The 27,461-nt window shown below is 29.9% G+C and overlaps 1 protein-coding gene, 1 long non-coding RNA gene and 1 other non-coding gene across 18 annotated transcripts; 1 reads left to right on the plus strand and 2 right to left on the minus strand.

The window, feature by feature from the left end:
* Nucleotides 1-4,349: 4,349 nt before the first annotated feature.
* On the minus strand, nt 4,350-15,483 carry LOC121173348 (uncharacterized). Its single transcript, XR_005888002.1, has 3 exons — nt 14,747-15,483; nt 6,679-6,779; nt 4,350-6,289 (listed from the first exon to the last, which is right to left on the minus strand). It is a non-coding gene; the product is annotated as an uncharacterized lncRNA (long non-coding RNA).
* MIR171P (microRNA MIR171p) lies at nt 14,788-14,919 on the minus strand. Its single transcript, NR_126661.1, has one exon. It is a non-coding gene; the product is annotated as a microRNA MIR171p (primary transcript).
* A 4,454-nt stretch (nt 15,484-19,937) lies between the features above and the next one.
* LOC100785311 (arogenate dehydratase 1) lies at nt 19,938-27,074 on the plus strand. Of its 16 annotated transcripts, none has more exons than XR_005888007.1 (11): nt 19,940-20,348; nt 21,406-21,473; nt 21,555-21,647; nt 21,737-21,973; nt 22,492-22,572; nt 22,674-22,769; nt 23,984-24,051; nt 24,158-24,250; nt 24,365-24,446; nt 25,411-25,497; nt 26,075-27,074. XR_005888007.1 is itself a non-coding variant. In XM_014765991.3 (7 exons), exons 1-6 carry the CDS (start codon nt 20,273-20,275, stop codon nt 22,761-22,763), a joined length of 645 nt encoding a protein of 214 aa, XP_014621477.1. In that variant the 5' UTR covers nt 19,940-20,272; the 3' UTR covers nt 22,764-22,769; nt 23,984-25,348. The 16 variants fall into 16 exon arrangements, 1 of the variants encoding a protein (XP_014621477.1); XR_005888004.1 differs by having other exon boundaries at nt 24,158-24,238; nt 25,407-25,497; nt 26,071-27,074; XR_003263963.2 differs by having other exon boundaries at nt 24,158-24,238; nt 25,407-25,497.
* Nucleotides 27,075-27,461: the final 387 nt, after the last annotated feature.

Raw genomic sequence — 27,461 nt, forward strand, 5'->3', positions numbered from 1 at the left:
TCATTTGAAAATAATATTAAATGATATATATATATATATATATATATATATATATATATATATAATGCCATTAAAGTTTTTAAAAATTATTTTTAAATATTGATTAGTAATCAATAATGTCATCAATGCTTGTTAAGTTAGTTTTATTTATAAATGAATATATTTTACCATTGACTTCCACAAATTATTATTATTGATTTGAATAGAAAATATTTAAATAAAAAGTTTTAAATGCACATTAAATGATTAAAACTTCCTATAATGCAAAAAATATAATAAATAAATTCATTCAAAGTTTCATAATTAAATGAGTTGGTAGAATATATATATTATTTTATAATGTTATAATTTTCACTCAATGTGCCTTTTATCTTTTATCAGTTTAAGATTATTTTTAAATAGTCAAACTTGATTTTATTTTAATAAATATTCATTTATATTTTAAATTAAACACTTTAGTGTTAAATATACATTCACAACAACTTTGAAACATATTTATACACATATTAATTTAAGGAGTGATAAGTTATTCCAACAGTATTTTTTGGTACTCCACACAAAAAAAAGAAGTATTTTTTGGTATAAATGAAATTTTATTAATTCAACCATTGAATATTTTGATATTGATTCAATATTTATACACATGAGTTTTATTGGACATAGTAATTATATTTGGCGGTTCAAATAGGATTATCTTTCTTGAAAGATAAATGTGGTATAGAAAAAAAATACCCATGCACATCAATTGGACATTTGTGGTTACACAAAACTATAGTCAACTTATAATTTTTTGTTAAAAAAAAAGTAAACTTATAATTTTTTGTTAAAAAAAATCATCTTATAATTTTATTCTTGAAATATAATATGTATTAAATTAAATTTACTAAAAAATATAATTAGTCAATATTGTCATTAAATACTTTTCATACTTAGTATTTCAATTTTTAATTAATTTTGATATATTTTCAACCAAATAAATAACATCTTTAATATGAATTTAAAATAATTATTAGAAAAATTTAAAAACTCCAATGATAAGGTAATTAATTAGTGATTGACAATGTAATTTTTTTAAATGAGATGATTAAACTTATGTTGGAGTGGGACAGTGACCCCAATATTCCAAATTGTAAAAAAATGTACTTAACAACATGCAATCTTCAACAAATTTAAAGAAACTTCACATCAAATTCTATAGTAGTTACTGGTACAAGCTTGATTTCCAAATTGGTTGAATAAGTTTTTTTTTTTATTGAAATGTTAATTATTAATTTTGTTAAAATTTTAATGAGAAGAGTTTGAGATGAATTTGTACCCATAATTTCTTCTTGTCTTTTTCTTTCTTTAACCACCAAGTCCAACCATATAATTATTGGTTGAGTAATTTTTAGTATTATTGTTTGTTACTTCCATTTGGACAATTACCTCATCTGAAGGAGCTTGTTATTAGAAGGGTAAAAATCCACTACATTACATATGCATTCAAACAATACACTTTAAATATTAGATAAAAGCATATTGAGAAGAAAAAAAAAACAGAGTTGTTGGATAACACATCTTTAGAAAAGTGTTATCCAAGTTGAATCATTACGTGATACCTTATAATAGTTTTTAGACAAAACGGTATGCCATAGTTAATTTTTAAAAAATTACATTAATATAGGTAACCCTTACTTAATATAGGACAACACTTAGGGGTGGGTAAACGGGTCAGGTCCATGTACTGGCCCGCGGTCTGCGCGGGTTACGGTCCATGGTTATGTCATATTTTTGGGTTCGTCCCGTTTAATCTCAGATTATGCGGGTTTGGCCCGCGGGGTCCGCAGATTGCCCGCAGTCCGCATTAGGTTTGATTTGTGTGACTCTGGCCCAATTATATTAGGTTTGATTTTCTCTTTTTCACTTTAAACTTTTCTTTTAAAATAACAGATAAAGAAATATATTAGATAAGATAAAAATTTAAAAATAAAAATAAAATATTTAAATTAAAAAATGATAAAGATAAAAAAGGATAAGATAAGAAAAATAAAATATAACAAAAATAAAAGATTAAGATAAAAAAGATAAGTGATAACATGCTAAAAATCTTCCTTTTTGATATTTTTTGGTCTTTTTTTCTTTCAATCTATCCCTTTCATATATGCAAGTCATAAATAATAAAAATATCAATTCTTATCATTTAAGCTAAAAATAATTTTTAAATGAATATTTTTAAAGATATTTTTATGATAAAAGATAGCTCATATCATATTTAGTAGTTATCATTGTAGCAGACTAAGAACACTTTTTCTCCATTTTTTTCCATCACGCAGTCACACACGCGTGCAAATCTTACGACTATTTCCCTTACAAGGAAAATAAAACGCGACTCACACTCACGTAGTCAAACGAGACACCGCAGCAGCACAGCCTTGGCCCACCACCGCGCCACCACGCAAAGTACACCTCTTCTCTCTAGAATTTGTTTTTATCCTATTTTGGTTGGGGCTGTTTCATTGTTGTTGTACTCTTAAATGTGGAGATGGAGAAGGCTATGAAATCATTTGTTGTTTGAGATGTTTAAATTTCATATTTTAGATTTATTGTTTGGATTTTCTTTTGTTAAGACATTATTTATTTTATTAATGTAATTGATTAATTATTGAGATTTTATTTACATTTGTATTGAGCTTAATTTGATTGTGTTGTATTTTTATTAAAATTGAAATTCTTTTAAAACTAGGCCTGTGGACCAGCTCGATTGATCCGCGGGGTCCGTGGGACGGAGACGGACCAATTTATTTGGTCCGTGTAAGAAACGGGACGGACTGGCCCGATCCACTGTCAATGCGGACCTTACACGAGACGGACCGGCCCGCTTACCCATCCCTAACAACACTCATCTCCCTTGTCACAAAGCACTATTTGGTCACCTTGAATATTATCCTTCATCCTCAGACTCAACTCTAGCTAGTAATTGCGGTTTAATATTATTATTGTTCAATTGTTCAATTGTTCTTGTGTTTTTTTTCAAAATTCTAGTTTAGCGTTTGGAGTCATTTTCAAATTTCATGTGCTTTTTTGCATGCATTTTATCTCGTTCTAAATTTTCCTTTTTTAGTGAGGCTAATTAACTATTGGTGCTCTCCCTCGAAGACTTCACATGTTGATAATTGTTGGTGTTCTTCTTTAAATTAATATATATATATATATATATATATATATATATATATATATATATATATATATATATATATATATATACTTCAAGCATTGACAATATCTCCTTTTCAATGATATTATAAATTTATTATTTAACTTAAGTGTATCTATTCATCTCAAATATATGGTATCAATTTGGATTTTCCTTCGCTATGGCTTTGGAGTTTGAAGAACATGAGTGATACATGAAAATAATTGTTGCATTGTCTTTTATTTGTATGATCAATGGTGATTTAACGACCAACTCGTATTAGAAAATAGATAACGGATATTTATCTGAAAATTAGAGGTGTGCCCCATGTTTCTTGTACCATTGCCATGGCTTCATTACTTGTAATTTCTATGCTCCAAGACGAAAAGGGATAGTATAATAAGTAAACTGAACGAGACCATGATTCTTGCTATCGATGTTGATGATACTTGATATTCTCTTAGATACATTAATGAGCATCACCTAACCATTTTTTCTTATTAACAAGCCTGCATTTTCACTTACTCACACACACTGAGCACTCTCTCTGACTTTATGCACTGTGCTGTTGTGGTTTTTCGGGGGTCTGATACAAAGAGCATATCTAAGATGATAATTACATGATGATGGTGCAATGTGAGTAAGGGAGATAGCAACTGATTTGTTTAAAACATTTGGTGGGTGAAATGCTAGATGATAATTAACAACATTGTACTCGGTATGAATTGAATGGTTAGAAAAATGTTGTGCGGATGAGGAACTCTTTACTGGTATATGTTTGTTTTAGAAATTATCTTGTATCTGTTTTTCTGATTGGGCCATTTCTTATGACCTTGCAGGTCTATGTTATAATAAATCTCTTCTTTGCCTATAGAAAAAAAAAGTTGTGCACTCTCTCTTTTCAATATCTTTTCATTTTTTCCCTCTTTAAATTTTTTTATTGTGAAAACATCCAACTTTATTTCTTCAACTTTTTTGAAAAGAAAATCTTTTTATCTTTTCTTTTTTTTCTATGTGAGTTACATTGTGAAATTTTAAAAAGAAAACATCATCAACTAAAATTATAAATATGCTAAATACTATCATCATTAAAAACTAAATACATATTTTTGGACAATAGTTGCTTTAGGTAAATATAAACCTATACGAATCAAGTTCTTGTACACAAAAATGTTTCACATTACTTAGGAATAAAGGCTATACGTACTTTATAAATATCATCATTCTTTAACCTATCAATATACATTTTAAGGATATAATTATGAGATCCACACAATATTAAAGCCGACAATACCTTCAATATGCGGTGAGCCTAATAATACATTAGACTTGAGGTTGTTTTATTTATGTGTCAGTCCTTTTAAAAAATGTCTTAAAGATTAAAAAAATAAAATCAAACACCAAGATGTATAATTAGAGGAAACTGTGCTAATTAGTAAATACAGTGTGTTTAGATAGTTATCAAAATCAATTATGATCCTAAAATCATAGTGAAAATTTGAAAAAAGTGGAAGTAACTATTTATTACTTTGGCTTTCAACTTGAAATTTTAATTAATTATGAGAAAATTAAATCTAAAAATCCAAACACAATACATCAACACCAGAATCAATTATGTCTAAACTACACCACAAAAATTAAGAGAAAAAAAAAATCTCAAACCTTCATTGCAAACCTCACTAAAACAACAAAATACCAATAAGGAATATTTGAAGTTTCCTTGAAGCTCCTGCAACTCAAAATGTACACCATATCCTTATAATTTCAATCAACATTATATATTTGCAGGTTTTTATTTTGTTTAATTATCGTACAAATAATTTTTAACTATTATATGAAGAGTTTGCAAAAACTGAACTCAAGTCAGACTTTTTTTATCAGCCAAAAGAAAGTATATACTAAAATTGAGTATAAGGGATACCTAACTCATGTACAAGACGTATATCAGAAAACCCCTGCACATGCAGTTGTTTCCCCACGGAATGGTTACCTTTTATTCATTGTGTCATTGCACAATTAAATACTGAGTAAGCACCAATACATAAACAGAAACCAAAGCAACATACTAACATGAGTTAAATTAAAAAAAAAAACAGACTTATACAAACCTTTGACAAAGAAGAACTCAGAAGTTACTCACTAGCACAATTAGCACCAATTAGAACTTTAATTTAAAAATTTTCCCTAAATGAAAAACAATAAGAATGCACATATAACATAATCAACAAACTTTCATCACGAACAATAGGAAAAAAGGAATCAAAAGACACAAGATAATACCCCAAATAAAATAGAGAATAATAAAATAGAAAAGAGAAATTCGTACCTTTGTTGTATGTTATAAATTGTTGTTCTCTATCATCACACAACATATGTAGTTAACAAATTATTCAGCAACATTTTTCCCAAACATGACAACCAAATTCGGAATGTGTTGTGAATGATAGGAATACATTTGAATGGACAATATTTTAAAATTTATTTGAGCATATAACTACAATGTCTTGGATATATAGGAGTTCTTCTACCTGATGAAGAACCCTATTGACTCTTTTGGCAAGGTCTGTCAAATATACCTCAACGTCAAATAAACCTCAACTCCAAAGGCTTGTAGTAATTTTTCTCTCAAGACTCACATGTGACAACAAAGCCACTTGAAGATTATAACCCCCTAATGCTATTATGAATGCTAACATAATTAGTGCTTGAGGACTGAAAAGGCCCACTTCAAATATTATACGCAATAACATTGGAAAAACTCAATAATAATCACTATGATGGATAGTTTGTAGTATGGATTGAAAGAATTTGAAAAACGTTATTGTTCAAAACTTCAAATATTATTACAGGCTAAAGTTGAAGGACATTTAGTGATGGATTTTTTTAAGAAAAAAAAAATTCTCCAACTAAATTCCATGTATAAGTGCATGAATGTATAACTATAGGCTCGAGGCCACATGAAGAATCTTCAAATATGTAACCTTAACATAGCCAATCTTTCCAAGTGTAACAAGGCCTTATCCTCAGCATCTTCAATCATGCTTATAGCAACAATATAGGCTACACACCCATTCAGAATGTTGTTCAGATATACCACTGGGGTATTCTATAACAGTGCTGTAGCACAATGAAGAAAAAAATCAAAAGATAATAAATAATTTTTTTCAACTAAAGAAAAAACCACAAACATGATAGAATATAAATAAACATAAACCCCACATGACCAATGATGCAATAGACAAATTTCATTCTCTTTTTTATATAATGTAACCTAAGAAATTAAGACTCACAAGCATGGTGAAGACTCTTTTTAATTTCACTTATGATAAACATGAAAAATCTACACGACAAAAAAAAAAACACTTGTAGCCAAATTGACACAACCATTTGAAAATGAGATTGTGGCATTTGATTTAAATAGATAGTGAAAAAGGTTATGATGTGCATAATATATGGGGGGAGAGAGAGAAAAGATGAACAAACAACTTATCGACTGTGGTCATAACCTTGTTGGAAGCAGAAGTTGTCATGGTTGGTCAGTTACGTCTTTTGCAATCCCTCCAACTCAAGTGTTCGAACTCACCATGCTTAACATTAATTGATTGTCCTAGGAGAGCATGTTCAGTAGTTGCACCAACAAATCAAATATATTTCAAAACCAAAACAAAATTTAAAAAATTAGTAAATTGAACATGATAGATAAACGAAATGTAAGTAGTGAAAGTGAGATCAAATTGAGTTAGGGATCCTCGTCATTTTCGACAACTTCCAACAGGGTCTAAAGCGGTGGGTTTTGTTGCGCATGATAAGGGGAAAGAAAATATCAGAGTGGTTTTGAGAGATAATAATAATAATGGTGTTCAAAAATAAAATAAACTAAAAGATAGGATTCTATTAAGGTAAGATTTATCCAAAAATTGCTTTAGGGGAAAAGTATAATGGGAGGTGAGAAACATTTTAATTGGTTTGGTTTTTCGATTTGCAGCTAAAGAGGCCGAAAACGATTTGGAGATCAGAGAAAAGAATTGGAAAACTCGACCCAGACTAAAATTACAACCATTAGATTGAAAATAGTTAAAGAAGGGCATAAAAGAATATGTAATACAAACTATACTCCTCATACTCTTTGGTTCTGATAATTATTTCACCCATCCGAAATAAACTAATTAAATAAATTAACTAAAATGAATGAATAATATATATTTAGAATGAAAACTAAATTATAAAAATAATTTTGGTTTGATATTTTGATTCGCTCATATATGTATCCTTCCATGAAATAGAAAATTAAAGTCACATAGTTCTTTTAGGAGAAAATGTATGTATTTTTTCTTTAAATTTTAATTTTTTTTTATGTATCTGAGGATTTTTAATTTTTTGGTAAAGTATGTTTTTTTCCCTCTAAAATCTTGTAAATTTGGTTTTAGTCCTCCAACAAAAAATTATCTTATTTTTATCCTTTAATTTAAAAATACTTCACACTTTTAATCCTTTAAGTGATTATAATTAACATTTAAAATTTTAATGACGGTAATAAATAGTCACAAAATACAGTTTGAGGACCAAGGATAATGTCAAATTAGAAAGACCAAATAAGACAATTATTTTTTAGGACTAATACCTGATTTGAGAAATTTTAGTAGAACCAAAAGTTTTTTTTTTCAAGCACAAGAAAAACATAATGTCTCGCGATAAGCAACAGGAAGGTTCTCTAGTGATATTTTTTTAAATATCATTCTTCTTCTTCTTAATTTTGGTCTCTTAAGTTTTAATTGCACATATTAGGTTCTCTAAAATTGTGTAATTTTAGTTCCTATATGACTCTTTTCTTAAATATTTAATCATTTTTGTTAATGTAACAATAGATGATGACGTGTCGATAATGTAATCGCTAATATGTTGTTTAACACATTCATTAACGTGATTTAATTATCTTTTTTATTCTTTTGATATCATAATCGTAAACGACAAATTGTGCAATTAGGAAACATCAACATATACGTTAAATACATGTGAGCAGTCATATAAACCTGTATTGCCATATCAACAAAATTTGTTAAATATTTATGAAAATAATGCTTCAGAGAATAAAACAATCTCACTTAGAAAATTCAATTTTCCCAATAGAATTTCATTTGAGGAAACAAAATCAAAGAATTGTGATGATGAAGAGACAAAAAAATACAATTAAACCTTTTTTTTTCAATTAATACAAGCTAGTTTTCCATTGTTGTGACTCAAATAGTTAACAGTAACTTTTTAGAATCCTCTACTAATAGTCTAATATGCTTGGAACGACGTTGAAACCATGATTCCATGAAGGTTTTTCGACCACATAAAAAAGAATAGCTTAAGACTACTAAAATTTTTTAACGTTATCCACCACGTTTTCAAACATCCTATACCATTCTCTTTTGTGTATGAAGACTATTATTATATGTGCTAAATTAAACTGTGATGCTGAGCTATGGCTAAAGGTGCGGAAAAGATCGAGTTGCAGAAAGTTGAATGTCCCTCGCATGGTTGTTAGGAAAAGGTGGTTGGTGCTACCAGCTTCTTTAGTGAACAGTTAGAACAAAAGCAAATCCTTTCGTGTAGCATCAACTATATTAAGCACGCAGATTTGAAAACTACTGTTCTTGGCCTCCTTGGAGGAAACGTTCAGTTACCCATAAATACTGCTGTGGACTTTTAAGCTCATAGATTGTTTTTTAAGAGTGGGTATATATGGTAGATATTTTTGTTTTGTGTGGTACACAGAGAATGAGAGAATATAAAATGAGTTAAAATTATTCGACTGCACCTTATAGTTCCCTGCATCTATGCTGAGTTTTTAAATTAAATTTGATTAGAATAATGGTATAAATATCTTTTATATTGTTATTTAAAAGTCATATTTAAAATTATTTTTAATTATTTGACGTACGAAATATTTTTACTACTAATATATTAAATTAATATTTTAATTAAATTAGGATTTGTTTTTAGAATTATTATTTAACAAAATCTCTCTCTCTCTCTCTCTCTCTATTTAAGTGCTTGAAGTATAATCGAATTATGTTATTATTAGTTATGAAATTTTATAATCAGGTCTCTTATACGTATAACTGCAATTCAAATTAAAATGTTATCAAATGAGTATTTAATTTAAGGCTTAAATATATATTTTTCTGATAAGTTAGTAAATTTTGTTTTTAGTATTTAATATTTTTTTAGTCGAGTTTTTACTAAAACAAAAAAAATATTTTTTATTCTTATTATTTTATTTTAATCCTTCAAATTAATATATATATATTTTTTAATCTTTGTAATATTTTATTCATTTTGTATTAGTTTTTTTAGGCTTGTATTAGTCTCCTTAAAAATATTTGATAGGACTAATATTAATCGATCCACATATATATCTTTTCTTTCCTTTTTCTCAATGTAATAATAGAATAAAAATTATTTATTTATTTTATTATCCTGAAATAAAAATAAGACAATAAAAATAATTACCATAGTAATTGTTAGTAATGATGAGTTTTGAAATAAAAATCAACCAAAAAGTAAGAGACTAAAAAAAGGTAATCAACTCAAGAAATTTATAGCTCGCATAGGCCCGCTGTATCTTGCATTGGGTTGGCCGTAATAGATCGGGCAATTTATTTTGCCACCTTTAAATAAAGGTCAACTTAAGAGATCATGAAAGATACAATATTTATATTGATAAATTGTTTCTATAAATACAAAATATATGTGTTTTAGTGTTTGATACAACTTATTTTCTTTAAAAAAATCACTTATTTTTAATATTTTTAAAAGTTAAGTCGTTATATCTCCAAACTTAATATTTACCGAAGACCATTCTAATAATTTCAACTGTTAGCCTAACGATTCTAATAATCTTTTTATTGTAACATAAAGAATTTTTGCAGTGATAACAGTGAGTTGGAACTTGGAAATTTTTTGATGAATAAAACGAAACAAAAGGGCCTCTAAATGGGAAAGCAAAGAGAGCTAGCTAGTTGGATAATGTAGATGCCTATCTCTTTGTCCAAATCCAATAGTATCCGTCTAGTGGGGTCATTGATTATGATTATGTTTGGAGTCAAGACAAAAGGTTAGAGAGTAAGATTATGATCAAATCATCAACTAGTGGCACCATTTAAATCAAACCCAATTGACATGGGTGCTCCAATTCTTGACCCACAAAAATGAAATGGAAATTAATTTAGTGGCAAGAATAGCAAGTGTATATGGGAAACCAACAAATATGGTTTCCTTCAAAAACATGTAAAACCAGCCTGCAGTGTGATGAATTTATGATGCTTCTCTCACGTCACCGCATAGATTGATATATACAAAAGGGTGAAGTTTTTTTACGTTTAATGTGAATCGACTCAGTATAGTGTGATCTTATCATTAAGGTTTCCTTTGAAAGAAGTCAATAACACACGAAAACAACTAAATAAAGTCATCAGGGTTTAATTAGGTCTACGACGACTATAATCTCCTTCTTTTTTGGTACAGCTAGTCTTCTCAAACCATCTCTAAATTTCCTGAGTCAGATATATAATTATTTGTATAAAATATCACTTTACACTCTTGATATTAAGTATAATTAAGAAATTTAACATGTATAATAATTTGTGATTTAATAATCATATTAAAATATTTAATATTATCAGTTCAATTAAATTCTAATTATTTATACATTTTTGCTTAACAATTCAAACTTTTAAAATAGCTAACTTATAACATAATATTAAGACTTTCTTATTATAACTCTAGATTTCAATATTTAATATTTTTGTTCTTCAAAATAAATATTAATTTGCATAAGGGACAATTTCACTCAAAATACAATTGGACATTAAATATGAGTGTTTCTTTTAACGAAAATTAATCAAACCATAATATCCCTTTAGTTAAACTTAACCCCTTTGAATTAATAAAAATTAAATAGTTACATTAATATTATTTATGCAATAACTTTTTACAACACACGAATTCTTTTTTCTATCTTTGTTTTTTACATTACTCATTTTGCCTAACACTTCTCTATTTAATCTTCCTCAAAATTAAATTTTAGCATGAGGTAAATGAGTCTAGTCAGAACTTTATTCTCACAAGCCTCAGCGTACGTGTGTTTTTGGTTGAGCGCGTTAAAGACCTTTGATTCGGTTTGCTTCTGCGTTATTTAACAAATCACAATTTTGACATGATCGAACTTACTCATAAACGTGGATATCAATCCCATTTCTACAAAGATCCACGTTATCATGAATGGTAGTATGGTACATGCATAGCGCAAAACCGTTAGCAGATACTATATAACAACAGTACCACGAGAACAGGCACGCTCAACTAAGATAAAGGGAAAGGAACACACAACGCACATGTTTGAGGTATGCAATCCTCAATTCCTCTTATCATATATATGTGTGTGCGCGTGTGTTACTCTAGCTAATAAATTTCCTTGTGACTCTAATAACTAGAGCGTTAGAAATACCTATCTATCCTAATCGTGGAGAGGCACATATAGCAGATTCGCAGTAAGAGAGGGAACCGTTCCCAAGCGACAAAGGAGAAGAAAGTGAAGTTTAATCAAGTTAATCTATGAGAGTAAGAAGAACAAACAAAGCCTATGCATTATTGACATTCAAATTTAAAAGATTATTATCTTAGTTATTAAGAGAGTATGTATGTTAAATATATATAACAAAAATATCCTTCAACACTCAATGCTCATCTACACCCAGAGAGAGAAATATATATAAGAAAATGTGCCAAAATGTCAATGAAGTATACAAGTTTTTTTTCAAAAAGTTAGTGCATCTATGAAGGATGTGTATGCATCCCAACTATGTTGGTATCCATACAAACCCATCAAAAGATCAACCAAATAACATTAAAAGAGAGTAAAAGAGGATAGATGAACAATTAGGAAGATTAGAAACCTAATCAAGAAGCTAACAAAATCTGTAATTGAGATCGAAGTATTGTCCTATTTCAAAGGAATTCACCTTAACAAACTTGGGTATGATCCCACAAAGAATAACTAATCCTAAAATCAGCATCATAATTAATTTAAAGGTCGAGTAAGAATTCCCTCCCTAAAGATATAAGAGTAAACCAAAATTATATCTTTATAAAAAAAATAGACAGATTTCCTAGTGATAACGGAACTTCTAGTATACTTAGTTGTTTACACTTTATCGGGGATTTAATTTATGTATTATTGTAAGTATAAATTAATTATAATAATTGATCATAAACTTGTTGGAGATTTCTAATTGATAAGTGATATGATGGCAAAAAATTAATGTATTAGAGTCTATTATATCAATTGTTTGTTGTTTAGCCTACAAGGTCACTCATTATTATGTCAGTGGCATTGGCATGTATCCATACTTGTGAACTTAATGCTCAATATGTTTACTTTTGTGTATGAGAAAGTGTGTTGAACATTTACATCACCTAGGAATATGATTGCCAAAATATAATATATATATATATATATATATATATATATATATATATATATATATATATATATATATATATATATATATATATATATATAACTAAAAACTTGAGCATTTTTGGGTTTGAGATGACCCAAATTTAAATTCTAAAAACTTTCCACTTAACACCTTCCCAAAACAAATTATAAACATTCATATTTTATCATTTTTTTTATCAAGGTTTTAAAATTGCAGAATAAATCTACAAATGGGGTGGTAATATTAAAATTTTTTAAGCCTTCACAACCGCGTTGTGACCTCATGTAATTACTGTTGCATTTGTCACGTACGTTTATCTATTGTTTTTCATAATATCAGTTTTTTTAAATTAAGACTTCCCAAGTGTGATTTCAACCTTACCTTTTTATAATGGTTATCACAATTATTAAAAGGACGTGACAATTGGAGAAAACAAGGGCAGGCCATGGCGCTATCTAGCTACATGTATGAGGAAGCCAAAAGAAAAGGGTAACAACAGACCCCACTAGAGTTTGCATCTTCAGTGACTTAGCTAGCTTCTATAGAGCTCGAAAACGAAGGATTCCCTTCATTAATTCTCCCGTGTCCCCTCCCTGCAACCAGTCTCTATCATTCTCATTATTCTTCTAACACAAATTCAATTTCAATATCATTTATATCACTACGCAACCTCCAAAACCGTGCGGAATTTATAGCTATATGCACATATTTGTACTATTTGCGAGGGAAATTCTAACCTCACATGGATCAAGAAATTTTTCCCCCTTCCTGGGAGCATCTATCTGCTACTAAATTGAATGATTGTGGGATCTACATAATAAATATAAAATTTAAGTTAATCCAAAAGTTGTAATTTGTATGTGGCCGGGAAGAAAATCCTTCCTTGGAAAGATTTTCGCTTACCCGATTTTTAATGTGTGCTTGCTTATAAAAACTGATTAAAGAGCATCAAATACATTGTATTAAATGTTTCTAATTATTAAAAAGAATAAATACTATTTTTTGTATTTTTAATATAATAAATACAAATTAAAACTTCTTTTTTTTGTTTTCTTAAATAATTGAAAAACATGAATGCACGTTAGATAATTACTTACTATTTCTATAATAAAACCTTTTATTCTGTTTTTTCAATACATTATTATTTTGTTTTTTTTCTTTAATTTAGACTCACTAACTACAGATATCGGGGATATTCAGCATTTAAGATTACTTAATATGCGGACACATGCCAATTATTTTCAACCGTTTGAGGACAGTATGCCTTAGCTTCGCATCTTTGTGCAGCTATGAGCTAACGATAACTCAAGGAATTGAAAACTTAGTACATATACATACAAAAGCACAAGGGCGACCTTATTTTCTCTTCATGCTTTCCTTGGCTATATCATTTTATATATATGATTAGATAACAATATATAAAAAAAATTATGGTTTGGTACAAGCTCTAATCTGATGCCCCAATTTTACCTACTGCTGACGTTTATATACATAATAGGTAATTATTATGTATTTGTCATATAATCATGTTAAGCTAGCCATATGCATGCTATATATATAAATATCTATCTAATCTCTCGAAGAGAAGCGCGCGAAAATTCCGATTAGTATTCATGGTGATGGCGATATTCTGGTCCCAGAACTACCCTTTCTATTCTAACCTATCCATGTTATTATTCAAGATTATATATTTCTTTGGAAAAAGAGAAAGAAAAAAGAAGACACTTGATTCTAGGAAAGGGAAGAAAGGTTAATACTAGCAAGCAACCGGACTAGGGATTCTATAACATCATATTTAATTATACATCGATCCTATAAACTGTCAACAATTGGTTTACCCAGTCAAATGGAATATTAATTCCACCATGAAACTTCTTAACATGCTTCTGCAAATTAATTATGCTTAATTGATTCTCCATACCTTCTAATCCTAGTTAATCCACACAGGTATACGCTTTTTGATTTGCTTTATTTTGATGGTTAAACCATATGACTATGAGAGGAACAAAGAAGAAGAAAAACAGCAAAGAGAAAATTAACAACTAGAGAACAAAAGCAAGGAATGAAACTAGACATATATACACACCTGGGTTTTGAGATTGCGGGGGTGCATAGGAAATGAAAAAGAAGTGCAAAATAAGATATTGACGCGGCTCAATCAAAGTACATGGCTGATTTTGTTATAATAGTCATGTATTCAGATTGAGGCACGGCAATACCTTAATTTGTCATGTGCTAATTAGTATAATATAGCACTTCCCCATCATCTCCATCCATGCCCAGCTGACCCATCTTTATTTCTTCTTCAATTCCTTTTCATCTCTTTACGAGAGTGTTGAGTGTGGCTATATAGCTGCAGCTTGCTTTCTTTCTTTCTCCCTTCTAAGATCTGATCTCTCTAGCTTGTATTTTGCAAATTAAGACACATATAATCTTGCGGCCAGTGGGGAAGCAAAATAAAGTGAAAAACAACAACATTATCATCATCAAAACCAAACCGGCTACGCTAGTGCTAATGTAGTGTTGCGTTGTGAGACTCCACTGTTTGTTTGACTAAAGACCACTTTTCCATCTTCCACGATTACGAATATTGATTATTATTTCCTCCTCCTCAATTTAAAAAAAAAAGACTCACCAAGTGTTTCATGTGTATACTACCTACCTCTAGTGGCTTCGCGTCCACGTACTCGTTTATCTAAAACAAAATATTGCCTCGAATCAATTCAGACACATGGAGCGCATTTTTGGAATTTCACCTGCATGGATGCCTTCAATGAGGCAAAATACAAGGTCATGACTCTGGACGGAGACTCAATTTCCATGCTCCCCGCTACATATATGATATATACGTAATAATTATAATCAAATTATATACAGTTTTTAACTTTACACATTTTTTTAAAATTTTATTACATATATTATTTAACATTGTTTTTTTTATTTTACTTAATTTCTCTTTTATTTGTAGAAATTATATATATATATATATATATATTATGTTAATACATAACGTCTCTATTTATTAAGTTGTTATGGATTACACCAACCATTCTGGACCACTGACGGTGGGACAATGCCTTCTAACAGTTGCAGAATTATAAAATGGGGTCGTGTTATGAAAATAATATTTGTAGGATAGTTTATTTTTAAAATTTATTTATAACTTTATGTAATGCAACACACATTTATTTTATGCAGTCATTATCTATCGTATTCTTTTAAATAATTATCATTGTAGGATTCCTATCTCCTAAGATGTCGTTGGTTTTATTTTTCATTTCTATACTTTATAAAAAAAAAATAGCACGTTGTTTTTATTTATTATCGATTTTTAAGAACTTAAACAAAACAAGAAAAACAACACAATTTCTTATTTTTACCTAGAATTTTAAAAAAATAAAATAAACTAACGCTGCTTAGAGTATCTGAATTTATTATTTTCATATCATACATGCCTACTGGTTTCTACGCTGGGCCCTACTAATTCATTTTAATGCCCTATCCCCAATTTAATTCAAATTAAACCTCGAAATTGGGTCACTCGAGTTCAAGTTACCACTTCTTGAAAATAGGCAACCCCTCCTATATTGTTGCCCACTCTATTGGGGAAGAAATTTCTGAATCATTATATCACGGAGGCGAAATATCTTTAAGATAATTTCTAATTAATTGTAAATATAATTTTTTTTACACCGATATTGTATTAAAATTAATTTCTAAATTTCAAGTTCTCTTAAAATAGATTACCTTTACAAAATTTTACACAATTGAAAAATTAATCACCCCTAAAAAAAATAATACTACAGCATCGTGCTTTATTTTTAACGTAAAATATTTTTGGTGAACTCAATATATCCTTTGACCGAAAACCAAGACTATTCCCTTAAAATATTAAAATTTATGAAAGGAATTGATTTGTTCTAACAAATGTTTTTTTCATACTACTATTTAAAACATAATAAATAATTGTGATTTGATTACATATCTACCAATGTCTAAATCATATCAAATTTTATATGCATATATAATTATCACGATAATACCATTTATATACATAATTACATATCTACTTTTTGAAAAAGTTATTAAATTGGACATTTAGTGTCATTTAATCGTGTTTATATGTTTCGCCTAACTTTTTTGTTTAAAAATTATCTTAAATTGGAGAAAAAATTATGTAAGGTTTTTTATTTTTATTTTTAGCTTAAGAAATTAAGAAGGCTCCAAAGAAGATATAAAGAGAGCAAGGAGAGAGAATGAGAGCAGGGAGAGACTAGAGAAAGAGAGTTGAGAGAGAGAAGGAAACACAGGGATAGAGCTGGGGGAAAATTTTTTTAAGTACTTTTACATAAAAGAAAAAAAACTTATATTATGAATATGTAAAACAAATATTATACAGTTATCTAATTACAACTTATCATGTGTGTTAAATTTGTTTAAAAAAAATTCTTCTAAAAACTAGCTTATTTTTTAAGATTATTTAAAAAAAATGTTTAGTTGAATTTCTCATTTTGGAGTAGAAGAAACATTCAAAACAAAGTTGGGAAAATCCTTACTGTAATAATATTTATCACATGGTCGCCGAAATTGTGGAGACCCGCAATTTGCTGAGAAATCTTTTAAACAGTCACAAATATTTGGGGTGGCACCAGACCTACCCACCTAACCTAACTTACGTCTTCAGTTGTTGGATGCATATAGCTTGTTTGTTTGAATGAGTGAACCTCCCGAGAGGTCAATATCTATCTATCTATCTATCTCTTTTATGTTTGACAAAGTTTAATTTTTGTGGTTGTTTCTTCGTAACTTTCATTACTCATGGTTTCTTCCCACTTAAGGATTCTAATTCCCTTAATTGGGCCCTAATAATATCTTGTCATTCTCCACCCGTAACTTTGGACTAGTGATTGCATCACCTGGTTCATGAAAAATCTGTCTATACCTGATAATGTGTAGTTGTGTACTGATTAAAAGAACGATGACTTTTACTGTTTCTACTTTTCTTCAGGTATTGATTTTCTAATTCCCTTCAACGTTTAATTATTGGTCGAAGAGCTTTGCTCATTTTCTGAACGAGGATGTCACATTGTTTTTTACTTTTTTCCTGCCAATTCGTGAATCCAAATATTTATAAGTCAATTGCATATTATGAACCTAAAGAAAAAAAAATCCTATTATTTGTCTTTTAGATACATTGGAGAAAGAAACGAAACTCTGGAGCAGCAACATTGCAACATGGGCATGAATAAATAAGGTTTTGGTTTAACACACATATTTAGTCCTTGTAATATAACGAATTCTTAATTTGATTTCTATACTTAAAAAGTTATTAAATCAATTTCTATCTATGAAATGGTTATCCATTTAATCCCTCCCATCATGAAGTCATTTTATCTGTGTTAACCTAACCCTATAGAATACTATACAATAATTATATATGTAGTATATTCATAATTTTTTTCTCTATTCTCTATACGTATAGTGCATCACTAATTTGTTACCTATAGTTAAAATAATATTAAATAAATATTTATAAGTGTAACTGTAATCTATATTTAACAAGAAAATCTAATTTAATTGATGGAATAAAATATGTGTATTATAAATTTTTTAATATCATCTTCAATTTGTATGACAGATAAAAAAAAAAAAAAACTATTATCTACTTAATCTCTATCGTCATATAATGTTTGGATGCTATCTCTATCGATCATACATGAAATGTTAACCTTTACATGAAATTTCACCCTCATCATTTGCCTCATGATTTCTCCCTCGAATTATTGAGTCACACAATGTCAAGTAGTACAATTGACATAAATGAGCATTTTATATAACTGTTAGTTTGTTTGTTTTTCTTACAGAAAACTGTTAGTTATTTTAATATTTTTTATGAAGTAAATATTTGCTAAATTTACTTGACATCTTAGCTTAAATATTATATTTGCTAAGTACTACTAGGCTATTTTCATTTTACATACTTGAAAAGACAATTAATGTGCCTTGTTTAGTAAAGATGGGATCCCATTCTGCTGGTATTTTCATAAAAATGCATATTATTAGCATTGCTTCTTCTTGTTTTTTTTTTTAATAAGCGAGGGAAAATCCACAGTAATTTAACGGGGGAAAATCCCCAAGAACACTAAAAAACGCAAAAAACACACGGTATGACAGTCATACCTTCCGCTGAAACGGTGTTATACAAAAAGACGAAACAAAATGCATATTATTAGCATTGTTTTTAAATATTTGAATAATATCATTTGTAAAAAAAATACAATGATTTTTTTCTATATTACATTATTTTTTATCAGATAAAAAGGATTATACACTGACGAATAACAGTGTAAAATTTTTTTACACTATTATTTAATTATAACCTATCATATATGATAAAATTATTGATTTTTATGATAATTATTTTAAAAGTTATATCAATAATAATTTGTTATTAAATGACGGTGTAAACCTATATTTTACATTTATATGACCATTATACTCTTCGTATTATCACACATTCTCCTTTTATTTATTTTCTTTGTGTAAAAAATATTATAAAATTTTTCATAAATATCATTACTCCAAATAAATATTGCAGCGGCTAGTTTGTTGCCCTCAAATAATCATATTTTATGGAGAAGTCAATGCTTGTGCTGCTTAGCCCGCCAAACGGGACCATGTCTTCAGTATGGTGTTCTGTTCCTTGGTGGTACTCTTTTCTTAATAGCTGTGGTTAGTTTTCATTTATTTTTTGGGCCCTGTGTCCATTAGTCATCAGAAAATAACAAAACTATTTTTTGGTACAGAAAACATAATCTTTCAGGGGAGATAATTTTCAATCTGGATAGACTATTATCAGTAAAAAAATTATTTTTTAAATATTTAACGTTGTATATTCAAAATTTAATAATAAGATTATTAGTTAAGATAAAATAATCTCAAACCTATCCATGTATTTAATAAATAATATATTAAATCAAATATATATATATATATATATATATATATATATGGAAAATAAGTTTGAAAACCACAAGGAAGCATGAAAGGGGATCCGACTTTTGAACAAGGGTGAATGTTGTAAAAAAAATTGTATTATTGTTAATTCTTAATGATAAAATAAAAAGATAAAATAAAACAAGGAAGGAGGCAGGAAAGGATGGCACTATAAGACAAAATGAATAGGATTGATTTTTATTTTTATTTTCAAAGACAAAATTATTATTATTATTATTATGGACATGGTTTTGTCTCTGTAAATATCTGTTTATTTTAATGCAGCATGCATTCTGAACAAGTGAAGTGTCCCTCAAAACCAGCATAGTTAGTTTTGTACTTTTGGTCCAAGCGGTTGCTTTTGGTCTTTCTTGCACTTCACATTTTTTTTTTTGTAATGGTTTTGGGTGTGAGAGTGAGAGAGCACACTTCAACTATTGAGAACCGTTGACCTCCATGGCTGTGACAGTAGGTGGACTCGCAAGTTCTCAACTTTGGTGTCACAATTTGAGAATCAGACACAGTGCTCTTACACTGAGTTGGGGAAAAAAAGCAGCTGACGAGAGCACAGAAATGTGGTGGGGACGAGAATCCATGGAAGGCAGTGAAGATAGTGATGCGTGTGGTTGATCATCCTCAAATGGATGATTATGTCTCCCGTGGAGTGCATAAGGATTCGGTCTCCCTTCCAAGTGGGTGTTAGCTTTTCTACCTTTCACTTTCTTCAAGATGATTAATTCTAGTGTAGTGTTTAAGGAACCTTATTATAAGTTTGTGGGAATTGAATATCCATGTTGGATTTAATATATTCCATTGTTGCTTTCTTTATTGGTTTTTTTTTTTTTATCTCAAATGGTTAATTGGGCTTGCGCACTTTTTGTGACAACTTTTGAGCCATGGTTGGGTACATACTAGTTCTTGAACTTGATGTAATTGTGGCTAATAATGCTATTTTGTTATCGGTACTGGGCCAGGGTGAGAAAATATAAGCATTGCCACTTTAGCCAGGAGTATAGTGTACACTTGATTTGATTTGGAGTTGTGTACCTTAATGCAAGTGAACTTCTGATTTCAAATTAGGAACTTTCTTACATTGTTTAGCTAAAGTGTGGATAAAGAAGAAGGAAAAAAACCCCTTTTGTTTCTTTTAGCATTTGTTGTTCAAGCCAAAAATAAGATGATGAAATGCAGGCAATTTTATGTAGTTACAGGGTGAAAGAACTAGCCACGGTCAGTATCATGAAAGATTTGGAATTTTGGATATTATCTCCCCTGGAGAATTAGAAAATTATGAGGGAACTTTTATTTTATTATACTTTTTGCTAATTTGAGGAAGGAACTTCTTGATGGGAAAATGTTATTATCAAATACAGATAAAGAATCTGTATACTTATTAAAAATAGTTTTTGATACAACCATTCTGATGTTTAGATTTTTGGTCTTCCATTAACTTACTCTTATATTTCTCACTATATTCATGTTCTTGAATGGTGGGAAGTATTGTTCAGAATTTAGTATGCATCTTGGAGAAAAGTTATGTACTCATTTGAAGAGCTATAGTGTCATGCTCAGACTAGTTGTAACCATTTAGAAAGTTAAGGGTCCTATTCATTTGAAGAACTATAGTGTCATGTTCAGACTAGTTATAAACATTATCATTTGAATTTATGCATTCCCATTTTTGTATTTTGTTATGAGTTTTACTGGAAGATGCCAGATTTTGAAACTTCTGTTTGTCACTAATTGTAGAGCCATTATCCATATCTGATATTGTGGCTGCTTTGGATGATGGTGCTAAAGTACAGATATCATATAAGGTATGATCATGATGAATGTGATGTCTGCCTCTGTGTGATCTGCTATCAATGGGTCATTATTTGCTTGGATTACTGAATTAGGGGATACCAGGATCATACAGCGAGGATGCTGCACTCAAAGCTTACCCTAATTGTGAAACAGTTTCATGCAATGACTTTGAAGAAGCTTTTAAGGTTTGATTTGACATAATCTGTAATATTCTTGAAGCTAGTATTTGGATAAAACTGTAATAGTCCTTATATTGAAAAAAAATGTTTGACAGGCAGTTGAGATATGGTGGGCTGACAAAGTTATCCTTCCAATAGAAAATACATCTGGGGGAAGCATTCAACGGAACTATGATTTACTTCTTTGCCATAGGCTTCACATTGTTGGTGAGGTGCAGTTGGCTACTAACCTCTCCCTTCTAGCTCTGCCTGGCATCAGAACTGAGTACCTAAAACGGGTTCTAAGTCATTCTCAGGCAAAGCTTCATGTTGCTGGCACTTTTTTAGACGTGGTAGTGTAGACATGATTTTTTTTTTTGACAACCAATTGTTGTGTGACATCTAATCCTATGCAACAAAAGAAAGAAATCAATTACTTTATTCTTGTTTTAAAATTTATATACCATTGGTCCATGCATGAATGGAACTGGGTTAAATCAATTAATTTTCAAAGGTAATATTGAATTTTAAAGTTTCAATTTGGTTGAATTGTTCTCGTGAAAGCTGTGTAATAGTTGCTCTGCCCTTTAGTTAAACAATGAGAGACATATAACAAGTATTTCTCATTGCCTACTTTGTTTGGCATTGATTCATTGACTAATTTGGAGCAAGTAGACTGCAGAGTGTAGATCATTTAGTTTTCAACACGCATTTGGGTTTTGTTTGTTTAAGTCTGGGCACCTTCCTTATATATAACTGAAACTATGAGTTGTATTGTATATAATATACCAAATGTTGTAGAATACCTGATTGTGTACTAGACTACTAGTCACATTAGAGCCATGAAAAATTTTAAGGTTTTTGCTTGCAGGCATTTGAATTGAGTGATGATTTCCTGACTAAATTAGGTGTTGCCAGAGAAAACGTTGATGACACAGCTGGTGCTGCTCAGGTAATCTATCTATACATCCTATCATTCCTATGTGACTTCAGACTTTCTCTAAAGTAGAGAATAATTTTTTTCTGTTTTTCTTAATGTGTCTTTGAGATTAGATTATAGCTTCAAATGGTCTGTATGATGCCGGTGCGATTGCCAGCATTCGAGCTGCGGAAATCTGCGGGCTTAATGTACTTGCAGAATGAATTCAAGTAAAATCCCTTACGAATCATTATTTGCAAGAAATTGTCAATTAACTTGTTACTCACTACCCTTGATTTGATTGTCAACAAGTATGCATTTGAGAGCTTAGTGTGTACATGTTATGTTACTTTGAAAGCAAAGAAACTAGGCTGGTACCAGAGATTTGCAAATAAGAATTTTAGCTTTTTGGTGCAATCGGTGATAATTATAAAGCAGTTGTTATCATGTTTAACAGTATAAATATAGTAAATATGGGAAATTCTAGGAGCTCCCAGAGCATGAAAATCTCTTGCTATGTACCATCTTGTACTGCCTCATTTATAACTTAAAAATGTAGTTAAAGTAGGAGAAGTGATGGTCATATAGCTGAGTAACATTCTATAAGACAAAGCTACGAATTTCTCACAAAGTATTAGGGAAACTATCAGGAAATAAGCGTTGACCCTGAATTCAAGAGTGATATTGCATATACTCTTTCTTCTAGTGTAAATATAGTTGTTGACTAGAGGCAATATGTGCTTCAACCTATGGCTTTTCTACATTGTCTCCTTCTCTACCTTTCCTACAGATAATTCAGACTCTTTATTTTCTCTAATTTTTCAACATGTAGAAGAACAATTCCCCTAAATGTTATGCTGTTAGGAGGAACCCCAAGAATGACTTTTGTCTCTAACAGTAATAGATGCAAGACAGAAATATCTTAAATTTCCATGATTGTGGTATTTACTATTTAGCTTAGACCTCACTTGTTCTTTAGACGTTCAGAACATTCTTTCTAAGGCTATCTAACATTCCTTATTCTCTCTCTTTCTCATTTGCTTCCCTTCTGTCCAGGAATAATGTGGATGATGGGATGCTTAAATCCACTTTTGAATATCTGCCAACTGATCCCATTTCTAACCTTTTATTTATAATCAATGGTTCCCACTAATATGCTCTTTAAACCCTTGATTTTTTTATTTTTTTACTGATGAGCTACATCAATATACTCTTATGGTGTATAAATTTCTCTTGAAGTTGATTTTTTTTTTCAAAAATGGGTTTAAATTAATAAGGTGAAAATATTTACTAAAAAGTGACATGAATCAACTGCAATGCATTTGCATTGAGAGACATAAATTTAACCAAGGTTATCTGTGGAAAAACTTCTTTTTTTTTCTTGTTAGTCTAGCCCTATATATGATGATTAGGTGAAAAGTAACAATATGCATTTTGAAATCAGATTGAAAGCCGACCACAAAGAAATCGGCCATTAAGAGTTGTTGATGACTCAAACACTCCAACTGCCAAGTGAGTTAGCTTTTTGCCTTTTCCCAACGGAGCACCACAATTGGCCATTGTCCTTCATACCTTGTCTTTTTCATGCTAGTTTGTCTTTAATTGCTACTTGCTGCAGTGTTCAGACATGTTTAATTCAATCCCAAAAGGTAACTCAAGATTCTTACAAGCCAATGTAGGTTTAACTCAATCCCAAAAGGTAACTCAAGAGGTGAGGGTTGCCCCTCACTTATATATTCTAATTTGGCTTTATTTTTAGCTGATGTGGGACTTGGGTTTTTCCCAACACAAACATTAAATTAACCTGTAGTATTTTTTGATTTAGGTATTTCGATTACCTTTTCTATATTGATTTTGAGGCGTCTATGACTGAACCCCGAGCACAAACTGCCTTAGGACATCTTCAGGTTTGACTTCTTAATTTTTTTATTTTATGATTTGAATTATGTATTTTGATTCTTCTCTTATTTTATCTCCTCCTAAACTTTTACAATAACCCATGGAAAAATAGTAGAAAATTTTGTTCAGTTGTTTTAGGAGTCCAGCAAGCCTGTGCAGAGTAGTCCTCTCATATTTTTAGATTCTAGCATGCTAACTTAATAAAAATTTGCCAACAATTAATATCAAGGAGAGCAAGCTTTGGTTTGGACTTCTACTGTGCTCAAGAGTTTTCATTCTTGAGTTTTATGTCCTTGATTTGGATGCTTGAGTATGTTATCACAGCTCAATTTAACCCCTCTGCATCTCCTTAACCACATCATTGTTGGTATAGCATATGATAAAATGGGACAAATTTGCATACAAAAATAGCAATGACAATTGGCAGAAGCACTTCCTGCAAGCCATGAATGGTGCTGTTCCAAAAGTTTCTGAGGTTTGTCTCCAATGGTGCTGTTCTATTAGGGTCCAATCACTATTTAACTCAATATTTTTCATTACTACAACAAATACTAATCTAAAATGCATATAACTCTAGGAAACTTTCTTCCTCAAATTTTCTGTGCGGTGCAGTAACTTTTTCCTTTTTGGGCAGCTGTAATAATATAATTAATTAACCCTTCAACTTTCATGTCATGAGTATCTAACCACATACCAAAAACCATTTTATGTCCCTACAGGAATTTGCCACATTTCTTCGGGTATGGTAAAAAATGTAATTTACATTACACAATAGTTAGTTAGCCTTTTATTCATTTTGTTAGTCAGTTTTATAGATTGACACGTGTGCTATACTACCTGTCTTAATAAGAATTTAAATAGAGACTTGTATTGTAATTTTTCATTCAATCAATATTCAGAACTTTATCCTCTCTTCGTTTCTTGAATAGTTTGAATTTATGCTAACAATAGTTGATCTTGACCTTTAGACAGTGCCATTAGTTCATCTAAACTTCAATTCATCAAACGAAGTTTGATGGCCATTGAAGAAGATATTCATGAAGGATAACAATTAACAAGGTATGAGGTTTTAGCCAAATATGTAGTTCTGAGCTTTCTTTCTATTAAATTGTCAAACCTGGCAAAAAAACGAAAAGAATCGGCTAATGTATTCTGTCACTGTATCGTAATCATTAAGAACATGTTTGGTTCGCATCTCATGTCTTGATTTTTATCATCTTCCACCCACCAAGTTAATTAGTTATATTCAGTGGTGGATCTATATGGAGGATAATAATAGGGGTAATTGTTTCCACAAAAGTAAATTTTTTATTTAAATATATTGAATGAATATTTTTTCTCCAATAAAAAAATAGATCTTATCCCCACAGGATATTTTTTTAATAAGATGAATGTAAATACTTGTAAAAGATAAAAAAGGGAATAAATTGATATTAATTTTATTCATTTTATCCTTTTAAATTTTATTATTTTGAATTTCTTATAATCATTTTGAATAAAACTTATATAATTTTTTGTTTGATAAAATATTAGAGTATTTTTTTTCCCATTATTGAAAAAAATTTCTAAATCCGTCACGCAATTATGTTCTGTTCACATATTGAAAATATTCTTATTCTAAGTGCCTTTTAGCCAGATCTGTAGTTTTCATTCCATTACAAGTCAAACCAAACAGAAGAAACAAGAAAAAGCTGCTGATGCATTGTTGCACTGTGAAATCACCATATCGAATGAGAACATAATTGGTTCGTATATCATCTCATGTAATGTCATGTCTTTAAATTCTTATTGTGACATGTTCCAAGGCCCAAGGTTGGCACGTGTTCTTGCTATATTCGATTCACATAACGAAATTAAAATTATTCTAATCCCGAATTTTTCGAAGATTAAATGGAAGGGTTGTGACTTGTGACGTAAAAGTATAACAAGTACAAAAAAATATTACTATTAGTTCCATTGGGTGTTCTGTTCATGTGCACCGAATGAATAAAATATTAAAAACTTGTGACATGTCATCATTGAATACCGCAGAAACCTGACAAAGTAGGCAATTGAACATGTCTTCAACAAATCTCTTCTTTGAATTCATGGAAACTCAAGGGGAGGAGGATTCATGGAAACTTATTGTGGAGAAAAAAATTAGAAGTTTAGATTGAAGGGAAAATGCAAGCAAATAAAAATCTTAAATTTAAACTGAATTTTTGTGTTTAGAAGTCAGTTCTTTTCTTCTATTTCTTTCTACATTCTCTTCCATTCAATAAAAGAATTTGAATAGTAGCTGTGATCCCTGCTGTGATATTGTAGCTTTTTTTATCATAATATTTTTCAACTCAAAATGGTTTGATTCTTTCACCATACTTATTGACCACAAGGTTAATTGCAGTGCTTGTTTTGAAGTATTGTAATGACGACATATGTTGTTGTGATTTGACCGAAATGTTGTTGAGGTCTTGTGTTGTTGGATACGACAGTTTTCAAGTCGTCGACCAAGAACTTGTGTCACAACTAAATGCTTTATTGTACCAAACAAACCTTCAACGAGGACAATATATTTTTAATTTTATTCCTCTGATATATAATTTTCGAACAGTTACAACCTTCACCCGGAGATCCAAAAAAGAGACGCAAAAGTAAAACACTTAGATGAGACATATTTGTCTTTATGCAATAATAAGGACATAAAAGTCATCACAACATAATTTATTTAAATAAATTATTTAATCAAAATTCATATATATCTACACTACAGGGTCATATTTACTAGTCCACCAAAGTCACGAAAAAAACTGGACCACCCTAGCATTGGCCTGCAAACAAATATTGTACAAAATGGGTTTATAAATAAAAGCAATTATTAAATTTTAAAGATTTGAAACATAGGCTAACATTGTTGATCTATTTGAGATGGACCAAGTTGAAGTGTTTGAGGTGGACCAACCTAACATGTTTGTGGTTAAATGTTAATATGAACTTAGCTTTGGATAATGTTGACCGAAGTGCTTTCAACGTGTCTGAGGTATGAG

This window comes from Glycine max, chromosome 13, assembly GCF_000004515.6.
Source record: "Glycine max cultivar Williams 82 chromosome 13, Glycine_max_v4.0, whole genome shotgun sequence".
In the NCBI taxonomy this organism is placed as follows: domain Eukaryota; kingdom Viridiplantae; phylum Streptophyta; class Magnoliopsida; order Fabales; family Fabaceae; genus Glycine; species Glycine max.